At 36.5% G+C, this 21,050-nt stretch overlaps 1 protein-coding gene across 2 annotated transcripts in view; it reads left to right on the top strand.

Moving 5' to 3' along the window:
* The window catches only part of FGD6 (FYVE, RhoGEF and PH domain containing 6), a 113,204-nt gene that overhangs the window by 45,902 nt on the left and 46,252 nt on the right, over window positions 1-21,050 (top strand). For both annotated transcript variants that reach the window (XM_026013002.2, XM_026013001.2), the window contains exons 4-7: window positions 5,253-5,320; window positions 5,401-5,431; window positions 17,204-17,355; window positions 19,841-19,997. In XM_026013002.2, the coding sequence (XP_025868787.1) occupies window positions 5,253-5,320; window positions 5,401-5,431; window positions 17,204-17,355; window positions 19,841-19,997 (408 nt within the window). The remainder of the gene's footprint in view (window positions 1-5,252; window positions 5,321-5,400; window positions 5,432-17,203; window positions 17,356-19,840; window positions 19,998-21,050) is intronic.

Here is a 21,050-nt window from a genome sequence, read left to right as displayed (position 1 = left end):
TAGACTAAAGAATACATAGATGCCTAGAATTTTAGAATTGTAAAAAGCCTTAATCATCTAGGCCAACCCCTTACCCTTTTTTTACATGATGAAATATCTATAATGACCTAATAATTTGTTTCAGATTATATTTTCATGTTACTCAATACATATTATTTTTTTAAAATATTTCTAATAAATCTCTTTATTTTTTTTTTGTATATTTTTTATTGGAGTTCTATTTGCCAACATATGGTGTAACACTCAGTGGTCATCCTGTCGAGTGCCCCCCTCAGTGCCTGTCACTCCATCCTCCCACCCACCTCCCTTTCCACTACCCCTGTGCATTTCCCAGAGTTAGGAGTCTCTCATGTTCTGTCACCCTCTCTGATTTTTCCCACTCGTTTTCTCTCCTTTCCCCTTTAATTCCTTTCACTAGTTTTTAGATTCCCCGAATGATTGAAACCATATGTTTGTCCTTCTCTGATTGACTTACTTCACTCAGCAGAATACCCTCCAGTTCTAACTCAATACATATTCAAAAGCACTGTGCTCTGTCCTTAGATTCTGAGATGACAGCCACCCTTGTATACGTTTGCTCATTCATGCATATCAGTTGCACAGTGGACCAGGTATTGTGCTATGTGCAGAAGGATACAAGGTCCTAAACTAGGGGGAATTAAACATGTCAGTAAATAAACAATCCACTGGATTAAGTTCTGTACATACATTAATAAGAATAACTTGTCCTGTGGCAGTGGTGGGGAGAGAATATGAAGGCAACCTTCATAAAGGAAAAAACCCTTGAGCACCCTCTTAAAGAATAAGTTGGAATTTGACAGGCAGAAACTTTTGGGGAGGGGAGAAGTGAGGAGGGAAGTCAAAGCAGAAAAGCATATAGGGACAGACATGCAAGGGCAGAGCACACTTGGAGTTGGCAAGGTGGTGCCATTATGGCTGGAGTAGAGAGTATATTGTGTCTGGGAGCAGAAGATAACTAGATACCCTGAGAAGTATCTCAGATACATGGCAAAGGAAACTTGAGTCTTTGTTGCCCATAGGTGATAGGGAGTTGCTAATGTGTTTCAACCTGGGAATTAAAGTGATTATCTTTACAGTTTAGGACTGTTACTCTGTGACAGTATAGAGACTGGGTTGCAGTGGAGTTAAAAAAAAAAATCTAGAGCCAAGGAAACTACTTAGGTTCCTGCAGTAGGGTAAACAGGAAATAAGGAGGCAATAATATTAAAGGAGAGAGGTATGAATCAATGAAACTTTAAGGAAATATTCGTAAGGATTAATAGACAGGACTCAGTTGTGATCAAAGAAGGTGGAGAAGAAAGGAGTCCAGATTTCTGGCTTTGATGAGTGGCTATCTGTAGTATCTAGTATGCAGATACTTGATGACTTAAGGAATGACCAAAGGTCATCAGATGCTTTATTCTTTGTGAATCTTTTCCTGAATTACACACTGCTGCCTGTTAAAATCTTTTCCTCCTTCAAGAGGTCAGCACATTCCATAGTTATTTGTGTATTTGGTCTGTTCTCTTTATTCACTTCTTGAAGGCTGGGGCTCTTCAAAAATTTATCCTTAATTTCCTCTTCTAACAACCACTTTCCTGCCCCATCTCAGACCTACAGATCAGAATTTCCAACAGTTCAATGGGAACCTGAAATTTAAGAGCGGCCTGGGGTTCTAATGATAAGGAGTGTTTTCAAATTTAGCTGTAGAGCAATGAATCGGCTGAGGGTAGAGCTGTTTTCTCCTACTAACCTTGCTATCAAATGATAGATAGTCAGTTACTATAGATTTTTAAATGGTAGTGTAAGGATGGTAGTCTCTCCTTCCTCTTGGAATGATCTCCGAATAACAAGGAGGATAAGAAATACAAATTCTGTCTTTGAGGATATTAGAAGATGGCTAAAACCTCCAATCACAATATATGAATAAAGGCTCCCATTTCCAGCAGCAATAAAGTTTCCTCCACATCCTCACCAACACCTGCTACTTTCTGATTTTTTTTAGCTTATTTATTTTTTAAAATAATCTAGTACTTTAGTAATTTAGTAATCTCAAACTCACAACCCCAACATCAAAAGTTGCATGCTCTTCTGAGTCAGCCAGGTGCCCCACTATTTTCTGATTTTTTTTTATTACCATTCTATGGATATGAATTGGAATCCCACTGTGGTTTTAATGTGCATTTCCCTGGTGACTGATTATATTGAGCATCTTTTCATAAAGTTATTGGCTATTCTTAAATATTTAATGAAATGTCAGTTCACAAACTTACATATACTGGACACAGAACCATGTTTATAATTTTTTTTTTTTTTACCACCTGGGACTTTTATTTTCTTTATCATGTCTTTTTAAGCATAAGTTTTAAATTTATGAAGTTTAGTTTATCGATATTTCCTTCTTTTATGGATCATGCCTTTGATGTCATATCTAAAAACTGTTATCCTATACAGGGTCACAAAGGTTTTCTTCTAGAAGTTTTATAGTTTTAGCTCTTAAAGTCTAGGGTACATTTTTAATTAATTTTTGTTATGTGGTGTCAGCTTATAAATTCATCTTTTCACTTATGGATATCTAATTGGTCCAGCAATTTTGAACCATTTATTGAACAAAAACCAACCAGACAATTCTTTCTTCCATTGAAGTGTCTTGACAACTTTGTTAAGAATCCATTGACAAAATTAAGGGCTTGCTTCTCTCAATTTTTTCCCTTTGACCTACATGTCTGTCTTTATGCCAATACTCACCATTTAGAAACACACCACCACCCCCCCCATAGTTTACAATCTCAGCTTCTAGAAGGGAAACACATCCTTCATACTCACCAGCTCCAGTGACTCTGAATCGATGCCACTTTATGTCTCAGGGACTTGCCATGCCACACCTGAGATGTTTAATGTTTAAATCTTAAGATTGTAAAGTTGCAAATTCAGCACTTTCATTTTACAGATAAGGAATGTCAGGCACACTGTAATTGTTTTTCTAAGTTAAAGTATTTTTTGTCCTCTGCTGGAACAGAAGCATGATATCTGCCTGGGGATAACATTTATTATGGAGTCATCACATAGTTCTCTCTAAATGAGACCTGGCAGAGCAAGATCCTGAAGAGGGAAAAAATTGTTTGGAGTAGAAACTTAACAAAGGCAAAGTTATTAAAAGAGAAAAGGAAGAGCGCCTGGGTGGCTGAGTCAGCTAAGCATCTGACTCTTGATTTTGGCTCAGGTCATGATCTCAGGGTGCCAGAACTGAACCCCTCATCCAGCTCTGTGCTCCCCAGGGAGTCAGCTTGAGATTCTCTCTCGCTCTGTGCTCCCTTTATCCCCTAACCCCCACCACACTTGCTCCTTTGCACTCACTCTCTCAAAGAATAAACAAATCTTAGAAAGAGGAGTGTAAATAAAGGGGAAATACTGAAAATAAAGTACACCTACTTGAAGAGATGGTATAAAAGTGGCATATATTTTAGGTGGCTCTGCTAGTCAAATGCTTCACTGTCTATAGTATACCTCAGTTTCTTTAAAGCTATTGCTAGCATCTCTTGACCTTTAAGGGACCTCACATCATTTGAAAATAAGAGTGCTGAGTTATGGCTTTATTTCTTTCAGGTCTTTTTTAAAAAAATAGATTTAATTTTTTTTTGAGTAATCTCTGCATCCAATATGGGTGCAAACCCACAACCCTGAAATCATGAGTCTCATGCTCTGCCAACTGAGCCAGCCAGGCATCCTCATTTTTCATTTTTAATGTATTTCTTCTGGCTCTCAATTTAAAAAAGATATACTGTATTTTACAAATATTAAACTTTCTAGCTACAGATGATATAAAGAAACTCATTATAATAGGAAAGCAGTGACTTGCTAAATTTTTCAAAGTAACAATTATCCCTGTGTGTGTGTGTGTCTGTGTATGAGTGTTGTGTACAGTCATGGTTATTAGCACATGACTGATACATGGTCTGCAAGATAAGGCTGTGCTTAAGACTGCTTCCTGAGGAATGTAGCTGGTCAATGGAGCTGAGTATCTTATGCTGCATCTTGCTCAGTTGAGCAAAACTTATTCAGTCTGTTGGTCATGATCATCCAACAACCTGTTTTAGAAAAGAGGAATAATAATGTGGATGGAAGTCAAATTCATCTATCTAACTGTTCCTTAAAAGATAGAGTTTGAGAGGCACATGGGTGGCTCAATCTGAGGGACATCTGGGTGGCTCAGTTAAGTATCTGCCTTCAGCTCAGGTCATGATCCCAGGATTCTGGGATGGAGCCCCACATCTGGTTCCCTGCTCAGCAGGAAGTCTGCTTCTCCCTCTGCTCCTCCCCACTGCTCATGCTCTCATGTACACATGTGTGCGCGTGCTCTCTCTCTCTCTCTCTCTCTCTCCCTCTCTGTCTCTCAAATAAATAAATAAAATCTTTAAAAAAAAGAATTTGGGGGCTAAGATCAAATAGCAAGGTAAAATATCTAAGGCTAACTAGACTGCAGTATTAATGCATTCTGAATGAATAACTCTTTAAAGACTTTTTGTAAATAGTTGTTTCATAGCCTACCTTGAATATTTTTTGCATAATAATATTTATATTCTGATAGAAGAGTTAGGATTTTTTTATATCGTATTTAAGTTCTTAAGTACATAAGAACTTAAATATGAAAACATGGAAGGAATAAATACACACTGCAAGATTAGTATTTATTCTTGGAGGAGGAGGGAAACTTGAATGTTATATATAACATTTTGTTTCATAATATGTTTTAAACCAGTATTGCAGAATGTTTGGGATTTGTTAAATCTTAAAGGAAGCAGAGGGGAGATATATATGGGTATATATCTAGCAGTGAATCTTTGTGAGGAGATGCCATGATTACCAGCAGTTAAGAGAAATTTAGGGTAGTGGAAGAATTCCTAGGTTAGATAATGGGAAGAACTCATGTTTATGTGATACCTGTAGGAGTCATTTCTCCTGTAGAATATGACTTTTTAGTTTTGAACCATTGACAGTTGTGCTCCACCAAGGCTCAGGCTCCTCAAGACAATCCATCAGTCCAGTGCTGATAGTGGTGAGAATCACCTATTGCTCTCAGCTCCTCCGGTATTATGCTTCATAACTGTATCTAATTCTTCATGTTTGCCATTGGAGATGTTATATAGTATGAAATCAGAAACCTAGAAGTATCAGAGTTCGAATTTACATCAAAGCTGATCTTCATTATCCTTTTATGAGTTAATGCTTTCTTTATGCACTCTTATCCACAGGATGAAGATACTGGAATGAAAAGTAAAGTCCATCATATTGCCAAGGAGATCATGAGCTCAGAGAAAGTGTAGGTATTCAGTTTATAATTCAGAAGACCATTTATTTCCCCATTGGCTCATTTAAAACATTTATTTTTTTCTTTTACAGATTTGTGGATGTGTTAAAACTTTTGCACATTGTAAGTATCTGCAAATATTTTCTTAAAATCTGAGTCTGTCCTCCTTTGTATCTTTCCCTATGTCAAAAAATTTTCAGCATAATTTAAATATACTTAACGTGTGTGTGTGTGTGTATATATGTATATATATGTATATGTATATATGTTAGAAAATTATGGTTACATCTTTAAATTCATATATGTGTGAATAACTATATTTTCTAAAATGTATGTATCTAATGTCTGTGTAGTATTACCAGATGATTCCCGAAAAATAGGGCCTTTATATCCATGTCTCCAAAGTCTTCAAATTTTCTGTGTTCATTTTAAAGTGATACTATTTCTTGTTGGGTAGTTATAGAAGATGTCTATCAGTAGAATTTTAGACAGTATAAAAACAATATAAAAAGAATGTCATGATTGGTATTCAAAATTATTCTCCTTCTATCTGAATCAGCTCCCAGAAATAGACACTTAAAATAGACATTTTTATGACTAACTTTTTAAAGTTCTCTATACAATTTTTATAATTGTCAACTTGAATGAACCTGTTGGGAAACAATTATGATATGTCTGACAGCATATTCATTTTTCTCATGCACTTTTTTATACCTGCAAGTTTTTACAAGTTTCATTATGAATTGGAAGTTAAAGCACTTTATTCCAGTTATATTTTGGCAAGTTATTAAGACTTAACAAAAGAAGGGTAAGTTAGAGGAAACAATGAAGAAAGAAATTGAAGTGGAAATTTACTTAGATGGTATAATTACTAACATCTTAAACTTAATTACTGAGACTTGGTAGGTTCACACCCATTAATATGTCTAAGAGTATCATTATTTTCAGTTTTCCTTTTGAAAGATACATGTGAATATAAAAAGTGGGGTACACTTAAGGGTGGTTCATATTCACTAAATGATTCCCTGTGTTCTGTACTTAGTACAAGAGAAACCAGGAGCTCTAATTCCTGTGTGAAAAACCTCTAGTTTTGGAAACTTTTCTAAAACAATTCTTAACATTATTGTTCTGAGAAATTACTATCCTGTGAATAGTTTCTTACATAACTCTTGACCATGTTGCTTAGTTCTCTTTATAATTCATTTTTAAAAATTATAGCATAATATTTGGTCACCCAAACTTATTTGTTGAGTTTGAAGTATATTGTCATTTCAAATACATAACAGCATGATGAATAAATAACTTTTCAAAATAAACTCCATTTTGAACTGAATAAATTCCATTTTTTACCGAACCTCTCTATTGTTTTAAACAATTGTATTGGAAAAGGAAAAAGCAAAACTTCCTTTTTCTTTAAAGCTCAACATATATGTAGGACAAATTGTACATTTTCTCGTAGACATGTTTAAATAGAAATTGGACCTCTTTAAGGATATTTTAAGCATTTGATTGATAAGTTCATGGAGGCAAATAATGCTATGGAGTCCGAAAAGCTTGGTTAGAACTTCAGTGCAGTATTTCAGCAAATCTTGCATGGTACACATGTTGAATATTCATTCCAAGATGAACAAGATGAACAACAGAGTCCTAGCCCTCATAGTGCCAATAGGTGAGTGTAGTGCTTCTTATAATATGATGAGAGACTGGATTTTAAAATTTCCAAAATCCATGTTGGACCAGAATGTTTGTAAAATACAATAGAAATGTCATGACCATGTCAAATTGACATAAACGTTTCCAATCCTTTATTCACCCTTCTAATTAATATCTTTGTGGACCAATAACAATTTAAGGACCACACTTTGAGAATGTTGGCAAAAATATCAGTGCCTTTTCTTTTCTTTCTTTTTTCTTTATAAATTAATTTTTATTGGTGTTCAATTTACCAACATACAGAAAAACACCCAGTGCTCATCCCGTCAAGTGTCCACCTCAGTGCCCGTCACCCATTCCCCCCCACCCCCCGCCCTCCTCCCCTTCTACCACCCCTAGTTCGTTTCCCAGAGTTAGGAGTCTTTATGTTCTGTCTCCCTTCCTGATATTTCCCACACATTTCTTTTCCCTTCCTTTATATTCCCTTTCACTATTATTTATATTCCACAAATGAATGAGAACATACACTGTCCTTCTCCGATTGACTTACTTCACTCAGCATAATACCCTCCAGTTCCATCCACGTTGAAGCAAATGGTGGGTATTTGTCATTTCTAATGGCTGAGTAATATTCCATTGTATACATAAACCACATCTTCTTTATCCATTCATCTTTCAATGGACACCGAGGCTCCTTCCACAGTTTGGCTATTGTGGACATTTTATCAGTGCCTTTTCTGCCTGAGTAGATTCTGATGTTGTTGTTGTTGTTGTTGTTTTAAGATTTATATATTTATTTTTTAGAGAGAGAGCGAGCACAAGCATGCATGGGGGGAGAGGCAGAGGGAAAGAATCCCCAAGTAAACTCCCCATTGAGTGGGGAAGCCAGATGCAGGGCTCAGTCTCCTGACCCATGAGATCATGACCTGAGCCAAAACCAAGAATCAGAGGCTTAACTGAGCCATGCAGGGACCCAATTCTGTTTCTCAATAGCTATGTGAAATTAGTCTAACCCTTTGGTCTAGCTTTGCTCATCTGTAAGATGGGGATACAAATACTGATCTCTCTGGATGTGAGGAATTAGTGGAATAAAGTATGTGAAACAGCCTAGTATTGTGCACAGTATACAGTAGGTACTCAAATTGCCTTTCATTACCCTCTTCATCTTCCCTTGTAGAACATCAATTAATGGGAAGAATTCACTGTTATCAAACAGTAGCCTTTTGATAATTCTATCCCCTTTTTCCCCTGTACTAAAATTTTAATGGAGAAGTTCTGATTCCGATACGTAGAGAAGCCATTCAGAGCTTCATTACTTTAATGGGGCACCTGAGTAGCTCAGTGGGTTAAGCATCTGACTCTTGATTTCAGCTCAGATCATAATCTCAGGGTTGTGAGATGGAGACTCAGGCCCTGTGCTAGGCATAGATCCTGCCTAAGATTCTCTCTCTCCCTCTACTCCCCCAGCTTCCCCCACTCCCTCTTCACCTGCGTACTCATGCATGTTCCCTCTCTTAAAAAAAAAAAAAAAAAAAAGCTTCATTAGTTTATTTATTGATTACTTAAAACCATGTATCTTATTCTTACCTCTGTATTTTTAGAAGAAATCATAAACACTTGGGAGAGTCAGACCCAAGTACTTCCCATGTCATTTCAGATCTGATAGCTCTCTTGGATGGCCTTGGCCTCTTCCTAGATGGTGTTGAACTGTGAATCATTCAAAACCCATCTTGACTGGTACATTTTCAAAACCTCTTAAGACTTTAATCTAGGAGTGAGAGTAGATCATCTGCCAACCTCATGTTAGCATCCTGTCTGGTATGTGCAAATGTTAACTCAGCAGAGCCCAGCTCTAACGGGAACTTTAACAACAGAACATTAGCCAGGGGAGAGCCATTACTAGAAGAGACTTGTTACCAGCATAATATGGATGAAGTCAAAAGAATCTCTTATTTCATTTCACCACCCCCACCACACTGTTAAAGCTCATATTTACTCTTCTATTAAAAGTAGTTCACAAAGGTAGTGCCCATGGATGGTAGTAATCCTGAGCACTACTGCTATCTGACTTCATATAAATGAGCTAATGTCTGTATTATATCCTAGAATATGACTACTCTAAAATATCTCAATAACAGGCTTTAGATAATCCAGTGGATATTTTTTTGGATATCAACTAGGTATCCAAGTGGCTTGGGAGAAACTATTGTTTCTGTTATACATGATTTCCTGTGAATAGTTTACTATATTAGAGATTCTAGAATAGCATTAATAGATCTTTCTGTGATGATAGAAATGCTCAGTATTTGCACTATCCAATATTTTTAAAATTTAAATATGTCACTATAGTTCACTAACACATTATATATTACTTTAATATATCACTGTAGCTCATGGACATTTCTTTGTTTAGAATTTGCTGAACTAGGTGACATAGCTCATAGAAGAAAAACTAAAAACCTAAACTAAAGAATTTCATCATTTAAGCTGTTATGACATTGGAAGAAAATAGGCATGGATGGAGGCATGCAGTTTAAAATCTACTCAAGATTCTATGAGCCAATATATGCAGTTGAGGCCTTTGATTCATCTGCCTGATGTTTGTGAGGGAAAATTGGGCCTATAGCAGCAGTGTCCAAGACTTTACAATTAAGGTTTTTTGTGATAACATGCTCTGCAGTATTTGCCATGAGCTTCTGGACTTGGAACTAGGTTGTTTTTTTTCTTTTCTTTTTTTTTTTTAATAAGATCTTATTTTTAAGTAATTTCTATTCCCAACTTGGGGCTCGAAGTTTCAACCCTAAGATCAAGAGTCACATGTTCCACTGACTGAGCCAGCCAGGCACCCCTGAACTAGATTTTTAAAAAAAGGTTCAGGGATACACAATGCCTCTAAGTCAATATCCAATACTAGTGTTTGTTTTTTCAAATGGTAAGTGCCATCCCTGTGGCTGCCAAAGTCAGAAAACTAGGATTTGTTCTTTATTTCTCCCTCTCACTCACTTCTCCAGCCAACCTATCAGCAAACCTCCTGATTCTGTTTCCACTTTACTGCCACCAACCTAGTTCAACGTATCTCTTATATAGACAACCATTCCAGCCTCCTGTTTCCATTCTCACCCTTCTTCCAATCTGTTTCTTATACGATTTTTTTAAAAATAAATTTAAAGAGTGATTTTCTTAAAATATCTATTAGAGCATGTCACTCCCCTGCTTAAAACCCTTTAAATGACTTTCATTCCATTAAGAATAAAGTCCACATGGGGCACTTGGAGGGCTCAGTTGGTTAAGCATCTTTCCCATGGCTCAGGTCATGATCCCAGGGTCCTGGGATCCCAGGGTCCTGGGATCAGGCTGTGTGCTGAGTCGGGCCTGCTTAGCAGGGAGTCTTCTTCTCCCTCTCCTGCTCCCCCTGCTTGTATTCTCTCTCTGTCAAATAAATAAAAATCTAAATAGACAGATAGTTATGCCTGGGTAGTTCAGTGGTTGAGTGTCTGCCTTCAACTCAGGGCATGATCCCAAGGTCCTGGGATTGAGTCTCGCATCAGGCTCCCTGTCGGGAGCCTGCTTCTCCCTCTTCCTACATCTCTGTGTCTCTCATGAATAAATAAATAAAATCTTTAAAATTAATAAATAAAGTCCACATTACTCACCAAGGCTAGTAAATAGAATGACTGTATGTCCCAGTCTGCTTTTGATAGTCTTGGTTATTGTCTTGGCATGATTATTATCACAGTCCCTTTTCTCTTGTTGAGTCATTAAATTATGGTTCTCCCTGGCTAGAAAGTGCTATGTAATTTGGTCTCTCACTAAGATGAGATGCAGGGGAAAGAGAGGTTTTCTCTTATTCACTGACCATGTACTGGCCATACAGGCCTCCTTCCGGCTCTGAGTTTGGTTGCTAATATTATTCTGGCTCACAGCTTTTGCTAATTTAGTTTCCTAGAATCTTTGTTCTTCATTTCATTCCTAGCTAGTTTTTTCTTTATCCTTCCAATTTGGGCTTAATGCCACCTCCTCAGAGAGGCCTTCCGTGACTATCCTTTTCTCTTTCACTTTCCCTTTGTATTCTTCTTGGCATTTAATATAATTGCATATTGGTTTACTAGTTTATTATGGTCTACTCTACTAAAATGTAAGCTAGGTGAGGGCAGGGATCATATCTTCAGCACCTACCATCATTTATGTTCTTTAGAAGGCTTTCAGTAAACATTTGTTGAATGAATGAGTGTGACTAATTGATCAGTGGTTAAGAATTCTGCCTCTACCACTATGTGCTCTTGGACAAATTAGTCAAGCCTTCCTTGGTTTCTTCTGGAAAATGGGAATAATAAAAATAATTGCATTAAGTTAATGTGATGATGGGGCACCTGGCTGGCTTAGTCAGTAGAGTATGACTTATGATCTCAGGTTGTGAGTTCAAGTACCCCCATTGGGTGTAGAGGTTACCTTAAAAAAATAAAATCTTTAAAAAAAATAATAAAGTGGGTGTGATAATTAAATGAGATCATGCAAAATAAATGTTAAGCACTTAAGTAGTTTTAGCTGCAGGTTAAGTAGAGGGCCTTCAAGATAAACTGCTTTTTTATTCAGACCTTATTTATATAAATTAAAATGCATACTACTTAATTATGATGTTTTCAAATAAGCTTTTAATCAAATCAGTCAAAATAGCTTGTTTCTGAAATAGACCCTACTAAGGTTCTTCCTCTGCTAGGAGGTAAGTTCCATGAAGACAGGGATTTTTACATTTCATTGATTCTTATCCCAGTAAATTCATATGTGTTGAATGAATGATAGACAACTAATGAATAAAATAATACTTGGTAAAACTTTAGTTATTTATATTTGTTTTTCCCTAATGTAGCAGGGTTGTCCAATCCAGAGCTTGCTATTGTATTACATATAAATGCATATTTTAAAGGTAAAACGCCTTAGATACCTTAATATAATTAATTAAGTACAAGTGACATACTTTTGTTGTTGTTTTTGTTGTCTTATTTTCTCTTTGATGGGAGACTAGTTTAACACAAAGCTTTATAAACTTATTTTACGAATGTCCAAATAGCATGACTTAATTTTTTTGCAAGAGAATGATCAGAGACTGAGGTCTTTTTTGACAAAAATGGACTGATTAAGCAGTAAAGTGATCCTAGTAATGAAGCATGTTTGCTCCATCGTTTCTTTAGGTTGAGACACACTTACCTTAAAAATTCTAGTAATGAAGCATGTTTGCTCCATCGTTTCTTTAGGTTGAGACACACTTACCTTAAAAATTTGAAAGACTCTCAGTGAAATCCATAGAGTTAGAAGCAATGTTACTGAGACATCTATGTGTCTGTTGGTAACTAGACATATCTTTTATTATTTTTTAATGCACTATGAAAAGCATAGAAGACTTTCTCCTAGAACTCTTCAGTTTTTCCCATCTTAAAATAACTTCATCCTTTTCTGCTAAATGCACCCTGTCTTTTGAGTCTTGTTAACCATTCATTATGATTTATTTCTTTAGTTGTAAAGAATGTTCTTTTAGTGTATCTTCACAAGGCTGCCAAACCTTTACTTTTTGAGCAGCTTCCTTCATGTGACTGTCCTTCACTGAATGAAGTTCATTGTTAAGAGCTCCCTTCTCTCACTGCTGAGGTGTTTGTTTTCCCTACTTTGGTTTGGTATTTCCTTCTTGTAATATGCCTCTACTTCAGAGTTCCCTTTCCAAACTTTAAGGGACTTGTGGATCTTTAATGATATTCGTGTGATCACTTAAATTAACCAAATCTTCTTTACTTAAATAGATGGCCTTCCACTGTGTGCCATGAAACATGCTAAACATGTTATAAAAATTGCCTATTTTAATCCTCATAACAACCCTATCAAATACGTGTTATTTCTGTATCTTCAATGAAGAACACTAATTGCCAGAAGTAACCCACTACTAACTAAATGGCAAAGCCAGACTTAACTCTAGTCTATCTGAGATGTTGCACTTAATGATTGTTCAGAAATTGATTAAAAATTATTACTGGAAAATAAATTATTACAGGAAATCTCTAGTATGCTATATGGGGGATAGTAGTATATCTTTGGGTATATTAGTTTGTTCAGTTGGCCAAAAAAAAAAAACAAAACAGAGAAATTCTAGTTTTACATCTTCTAAAGAGGAAAATGAAGCTAAATATTGGTCACTTAGGAAATACTATGTAGATTGCTTGTTAATGTTGTTAAGGGAGTTAGAGACTGAAGATAAAAGATTGGTTTTAGTCATGTTTTATACAGTTTGCATGCATTGATGATTATGCACAATGTCACCAGGTCTGAATATATATAGAGGGAGGCATCATTTCATTGATCAGATATTTTAATTTAAAAACAAAATCAAAATGTTAGTGTTGGGACATTCTCTCCCCTCTACATTTACTTCATAGTTTTACACCCCTTTCTGCATATTTATCAAAGCTCTTTGACCTTTGCAGCTGCTTTGCTTTTGTGTAACATGAAGTGTTTCTTAATGCCGTTTATGAAGGCAAGGAGCCCTGCAGAGTTCCCCGTGCATCCATATGTCCATTTAGTCTTTATAATCCACTGTGTCATCATACTGGTTAAGTAATGGCCTGAGGTCAGGAAGCCTAGTCGGCACAGCTTAATTAAGTCACTTACTTCTCTTTGGCATCAGAGCTGTAAAGCCTGACCCGACAAGTAAGACCATCTGTTTTGTGCTTCACTGTTTTAGATGTTCATACTTGACTTTATTTGCATTGATTTTTGCTTAGGTCTTGCCCAAGTGATCAGAGCTTGTAAGGCTAGTATGTTAATATCTGAGGAACTGAATATGTTTGAAAAGTTGATCTGGTTCTCATTTGTAGGTTTTCTGGGAATTATTAAGAATAATATTATGATATGCTTTATAATTCAGGAGCCTATTTCTATTGCTAAAAGTGCCGAGCTGAACCACGCATTTGGTTGCTGTGATCAGAAACTTGAGTGTAGGTGGTTCAGTTTTACATAAGAATCTTTGGTGGGTTTTATGTTGGAAGCATAGACTGCACTATAGGTGGTTGATATAAGTAAACTCTATTGCTTGCCTAACATTTTCACACTCTAGTTCCCACACCCCTTCCATTCTAATTACCCAGCCTTTCCAGTGTGGAAAAGTATACTCTGGATCTAATTTTTGAAGTGACAGTCGTGTGGTCTTAAGTCCTTACTGATTTAGTCAAGAAGGTGTTGGAGAATTTAAATTCTTCTGCCCCAGAATAGTTTTGCCTCTGGCTCTTAAGTGTCATCACACTTTCCCAAATTATCCTGGCTGTTAGCATTTAGAAAAATAACCAGACATATGTTATAATCATCCTTTTTATTTAAAAAAAAAAAAAAAAAAGAATGTTTTCCTCCTTCTAGTGGCACCAGTTCTAGAAATGGTTGAGGTTCATGAAGAGCTGAAAAGCTAAAGATTCTGCATGTAGTTCTTGTGTGCATTAGTTACATCTGGCACTGGGGCCATAGCACATTGCTTTCAGGGGATGAGCTTTTGGCCAGAGCCATGTGTAATTGTGAAGGCCAAGAGTAGCAAGTGGGGTTCTTGGTGTGGGTTGCATTGGCCTAGTATAAAGGTACCCGTTTCTGTTTTCAAAAAGGTACAATGAAGACTAGTTGATGGCCCTGGTAGTGCCTGCTTAGAATAGATAACTTCCTGAGCGCCTGGATGGCTCAGTCAGTAAAGTGTCCAACTCTTGGTTTCAGCTCAGGTCATGATCTGGGGTTGTGAGATCAAGCCCACTTTAGGCTCAAGGCTCAGCACAGAGTCTGCTAGAGATTCTTTTCCTTTCCTGTCCCTGCCCTCTGTTCCTACCCCACCTCCCACACATGCACGCTCTCTTTATCTAAATAAATAAATGAAATCTTTTTTTTTTTAAATGTAACTTTCTGGGTCCTAGGAATAATTTGTAATAGTTAGATAGAAACTCTAAATTCCTATCATCTCTAGTAATTGTTCTTTTGTTCTCTTAATTATTAAATTTCTATTATATTTTATTGTGCTACTCATAGTTTTAACAAGGACAGTACAGGCCACTAGTTCATCCAGAGCTACCTGCAATCATCCAGTAGTACTGGAAAAAGTGACACTTTGCCTGGTATGTGACAGACGCCTCAAGTTAGAGGCAACCATCTCACTGGTCAGCCCAGTGTGAATTTGGCTGGACTCTGTTGAATGTTTCTTAAATAAACAAGTTTTCCTTTTGGCAACGGTGTCAGACATACGGAATGCAAGAGTCTGGCAAAAGCTATGTCAAATAGGGTCCTTAAGCTACTTAGCTGCTAATGGCTACTGTCACTGCTGTGACTGAGGAAATATCTTCCAATTGGAAAATAAAAGTCAACTTGCTGCCAAGGGACAAATATATTCATCATTTATTCTACCAGAATAAAGGGCAGTTATAATTGCTTTGCTGAACAAGGAATTCTTGCATTTAAGTTATATTAATCATTAAATCGGTAAATAAAAAAAAAGGAGAAAGAAAAAGAAAAAGCACTATCGAGGATGTTTACTGTGCTTTCAATACTGTTGGGGTTGGGGAAATTATTTGTGACATGTAAATATATTCTGCAGTTCTTGTGCCTGTTGGAAAAATCTAATGACTTTCAAAAGCATTAAGTAGCTCTATTTTCTCTAGTAAATGTGAATGCTGATAGAAACAAGCTGCTAGGAGGTGGAATTTGGCCAATATCCATTTGGTTTCTGGAGATGTTTTGTGTGGTTTTCTGGATTGGAGTTTATGCAAGTTATAAATTCCTATTTTATATAACAGTAATTAGCTGTAAAAGTAATTCTTTAGTTACTGGTCTAAGTACTTGCTTGGTTCCTTTGGGCCCATGTGACTATTATACCAATAAAATTAGTCCCAGGTATTGAGGCCTAAGGTGAAGAGTTTATTAGAGTTTATGTTCAGCACAAGAGGATTTGAATTGTCTGAAATAACTGTCCTTTAGGAAAGGAATCCTTTCACATGTACTTTTAAATTTCACATAAGTTTTTATCTTTCACAAGAAGCATAAGGAATGTGTATGGTTAATGTCTGTATATTGGAGGCAAGTGGTTGAAGGGGTCAGAGGAGAAACCAGTTTTTTGTTTTGTTTTGTTTTGTTTTGTTTTGTTTGGTCTATTTGATTTGCCCAGTGAATCCCTGAAGGGAAAGTAGTTAGAAATAAAGATTGAGGAAAATGAAGCCTAGTAAATAGTCTTTTTGACCCAACTTTGCTTTAAGGTTTTAATTAAACCTGCTGTTTCTAAGAAGGAACAGTCTCTATTTTTGAGTCCTTAGGACTGTGGAACAGATTCCACTATTGTTTTACTTATTCCCTGAGGGTGGCCTCAAGATAGGGTGAAACCAGACAAACAGGATCTCAGACACCACCATCCTTTCCAAATCCTCTGGGGTGACAGGGTGGGATGGTGTGGACTTGTCGTAAAACATGGTATATAAATCATTTTCTAGGGAAAAGTTGATGGAAAAAAATTTTTATTTTGTGTAAAGTATAAATCCCAGTGAATTTATTGAGAGGTCACTTGGAGAGGGAGTTTTAAGGTCCCCAGTGAAAATATTTGATGGATTCTGTGTGCCAGACACATTGTCAAACGCTTTAAGTGTGTTATCTGATGATGTGGAATATGAACGTCTCATAATCCACTTAACAGATGAGGAAAATGAGGCTAGCCCAAGGAAGCACAATAATACTGGATCCAGTATTCTCTGATCATCAAGAATGTGCCAGTCTCCTCCACATGCCTTACCTAGAATGCTCTTGTTGTTGGGAAATCATTACTGAAAGTGAGCAAAGGGACTTTCCAGAAAAAAATTGAGATCTCTTAGGGACTTCTAAAATAAATGATTTTTGTTCGTATAGCATTATTGGAATAAGTTTAAAGGCTACTTAGAGTTGCAGTATAATTTCCAGATACCCTTTAATATAATTACTAAGTTTGGAGATCAAACCAAAAGATTTAAGAGAAATGTCATACAGACTGTTTTAAAACCAAATTTCTACCATAGGTACTTGGTTGTGTTGGATTTTTTTCTGTCCAACTAAGTAGGATAGAAGGAAGTGGGCACTTTGAATTTGTAATTCTACATAGAAAGTACAGTTTGTGATTTATATTGTTTTAGAGGAGAGAATCACTAGGGGGGAAAGCTTTATATCAAAATATATGTCTATGTATGTTATTTTTCCTTCTCTGAACTGTAATAGGATTTCCGAGACGCAGTGGCTCATGCTTCCAGGCAACTTGGGAAACCAGTTATTGAGGACCGGATCCTAAATCAGATCCTGTACTACTTGCCTCAGCTGTATGAGCTTAACCGGGATCTCCTGAAGGAACTGGAGGAAAGGATGTCAAACTGGTAAAAATGGACTGAGCGGCTTTCCCAAAGTCCAATTTCAGATGAAGCTATAGGGGCCCTGCTTGTGACAGAGAGGTGGTGTTCCTTACATTGAGTTGTTTCAATGGATTGAATCTTCTTGGCAGTTACCTGTAGATTGGTCATTTTATTTTTATTTTATTTTCTTAAAGCTTTTATTTATTTGAGAGAGGGCAAGTGTGTGTGAGAGAGAAAAAGAGAGAGAGCTCGCATATGAGCAGGATGGGGGAAAGGTGTGCAAAGGGAGAAGCAGACTCCCTGCAGATCAGGGAGCCCAACAGGCCATCCCAAGACCTCAAGATCATGACCTGAGCCAAAGGCAGACACTTTCTGAGCCACCCAGGTGCCCCAAGATTGGTCATTTTAGATGGCCGAAATTCACAACCTTGATGCACTGAGCTCAATTTTAGACTTGTTTAAATTCTTTGGTAATATTGCCCAAAAGCAAAAGGGTTCATATTCAGCCAATTTAACTTTTTGAGATTGAAGGAGTTTACTTGACATATTCACATCAAAATGTCTTTAAATGCTTTATTATCTTTTCGGAAGTTTCATGAATCTTTCTTTATATTTTAGAAAACAGGCCATTCTCTGAGATATAATGGGTTTGTTTGGTTTAGAAAATTTACATGTGTATGATACCATTGTAGGCTATAGATTTCCAAACTGGAAAAGAATACCAAAAAGGTTAACTACTTCAGTGGGTTGTAGAAAGTAAGCAGAAACTTCAGTAACATTTTTGGAAACATGTAGGAAATTCGTTCTAGGGGGATCAGATTTATTGTCCCTGGGGAACCCCAAATGGTTAGAATTACAAAATAGCATCACATACTTTCATGATCAAAATTTCCTTGTAAGTTTTCTTTTCCAGAAAAATACCTCTTGCCTGATTTGGAAATATCATGCCTCTCTGCATGCTGGGAAAATGTGTTAGATAAGTGATTAATTCTTAGATGCAGCCTAAGTGTAAAATAACACAGAGTTAAGGACTGAGGATGACTAAGAGGTATTTTTAAAAGTCATACTAGAAATAAAATGTGATTACAAAGAGTTTTCCTGGGATGCCTGTGTGGCTCAGTGGTTGAGTGTATGCCTTTGGCTCAGGGTGTGATTTCGGAGTCCTGGGATTGAATCCCACATAAGACTCCTTGTATGGAGCCTGCTTCTCCTCCCTTTGCCTATGTCTCTGCCTCTCTCTCTGCTCTCTCTGTGCCTCTCTTGAGTAAATAAATAAAATCTTAAAAAACAAAACAAAACACAGTTTTCTCATACACAGTCTGTCATTCTTCTTATAATAATTATCTTTAAAATTACTCAATTAGCTTTGTTTTTTTAATTGCCTTTAAAAGATATACATATTTATGCAAGTAGATGGTAAAAGAGGCTTAAATATATTTTTTGCTTGTGCTAAAAGTTTTCTCGAGTTTAGATTGATAGATGTTTTGCATTAAAGTATTAAGCATTCATAAGAAACAGACTAAATTGATTAAAGGGACAGCTAAAACGATAATTATGGGAAAAGCTGCACTTATTACTGACATAAAACTCTTCCAATCCTTGGATAAGATACTTATTAAATAAAATCTTTTTCTCTCAGGGGCCTTCAGGTTAAGGCATACTTTTTGGTTTGTATGCTTTCTAAAATAACACTAATTTTTACATTGGCTTTTAGTAACTTTTGAGATACTTCTGCATTCAGCAAGGTTTTGAGTTTTCTATGGTATACTCGTGAGGGCTCTAAGCATGGCAGGAATATCACATTGCACAAAACAGATAAGGCTCTTGCTCTCATTTTAGTGAGGGGAGAACCAGAAAAATAGACAAGAAGCATTAGATGAAAGCAATTTCTGATCTGGAAAGATGTAAAATAAGATGATGCACAGGCAAGTGAAGATTGGGTGGCTAAGGAAGGCCCTTTGAAGAGGCGAAGCACTTTAAAGTGACATCTGAACGTAAAGGAGAAGCTGGCCAGGGTTCCATATTTCCAGGCATGCAGAGCTGTTAGTAAAAGTTTGCAAAGTGGGAATGACTCTATGTCAAAGTAATATAAAGAAGGCTAGTGTGGTTGGAGAGTACTGAGAAAGGAGAGAAGCGTGACACAGGTCAGAAAAGTAGGTAGCAGCAGGACCAATAGGGCTTTGTAAGCCAAGGTAAGGGGTTGTTGGTTTTCCTGCTCATGGGAAGCCATCGAAAGTCACATTGATGTAATGCATGTTTTTAGACTCCAAGGCTGTGCAGAAGGATGAGACAGTAGAAGCAGGGAAAGTCAGAGGGCTGGGAAAATCTAGGCAAGATGTGATGGTGACCATGGGAATAGTGAAAAGTAGGCATTTGGGGATAGGAGATGTCATACAAGAAGAGAAAAGAGGAAGAGCTAATGGCTTAGACTTGGGACTCTGGTCTTCGTTGGATGTTTTAGATACATTAATGACTCTTTATGTTTTTGTCTATCTCTTCTCTATCTTAGGACTGAACAACATAGAATTGCTGATATCTTTGTAAAGAAGGGACCATATCTAAAAATGTATTCCACATACATCAAAGAATTTGATAAAAATATAGCTTTGCTGGATGAGCAGTGCAAGAAGAACCCAGCTTTTGCTGCTGTTGTTAGAGATTTTGAGGTATTTTGCTACCATATAATATTGAACCCCTTTTACATTTTTTGTTGTTTTTAAAGCTCTAATAATTTGCAGTCATTGAAAACAAAAGGTATTAAAATATAAACCCTTCAAAGTCAAAGAGGGGATTGAACAAATTAAAAGGTGAGAACATGTGTACAAGATTTATTTTTTATTTTTTAAAGATTTTATTTATTTATTCATGAGAGACACAGACAGAGAGAGAGAGGCAGAGACACAGGCAAAGGAAGAAGCAGGCTCCGGGCAGGGAACCTGATATGGGACTCCATCCCGGGTCTGCAGGATCAGTCCCGAAACTGAAGGTGGCGCTAAACCGATGAGCCACCCGGGCTGCCCACTGTACAAGATTTAATTTAGAAAATCTCTTATTGCATGCTAGAATATTTTGATGGGTCTCCTTTTTTGTTGTTGTTGTTGTTGTTGTTGTTGGGAAGTACACATAAAATAAAACTTAATCATCTTAGCCGTTTTTAAGTGTATAGTGCATAGCATTAAGTACATTCACATTGTTTGCAACCAATCTCTAGTACTCTTTTTATCTTACATTGCAACACTGAAACTATGCCTAAAACAATTCCCTAGTCTCCCCTTCCTAGCATGGTGACCATCATTCTACCTTCTGTCTCTGAATTTGACTACTCTAGGAACATTTCTTATTTTTAACTCATTTTTTCCTTTTATTGTTCTAACAACTGATCTGCAGTGAAGGATGGGAAATATAATTTGTTTCTCTTTAGATAAATAACACAGGTTCAGTGTCAAAGTTAAGAAAAATTAATGACATGTTTATAACCAAAGCACTGTGTTTTGACTCAAGCTAGGAGAGTACAGCCGGATTTGATTAGAGATAAATGATATAATACATCTCTTGAAAATTAGCTTTAACTAAAATTTTATTTAAGGCCTTCCCCCAATCTTGGATAAAATGTGAATTATTATGTGTTTTAATATATATTTCTCTTTTTTGAAACTAAAAAACATCAGTGAGTTCTAGTCATGCAAATTTAGAAAAGTTGTGCAAGTAATATTTCTGAT

Source organism: Vulpes vulpes, chromosome 10, assembly GCF_048418805.1.
Source record: "Vulpes vulpes isolate BD-2025 chromosome 10, VulVul3, whole genome shotgun sequence".
Lineage (NCBI taxonomy): Eukaryota > Metazoa > Chordata > Mammalia > Carnivora > Canidae > Vulpes > Vulpes vulpes.
Note: the sequence above shows the minus strand (reverse complement) of the source record. Positions and strands in the feature narration are given on the sequence as shown.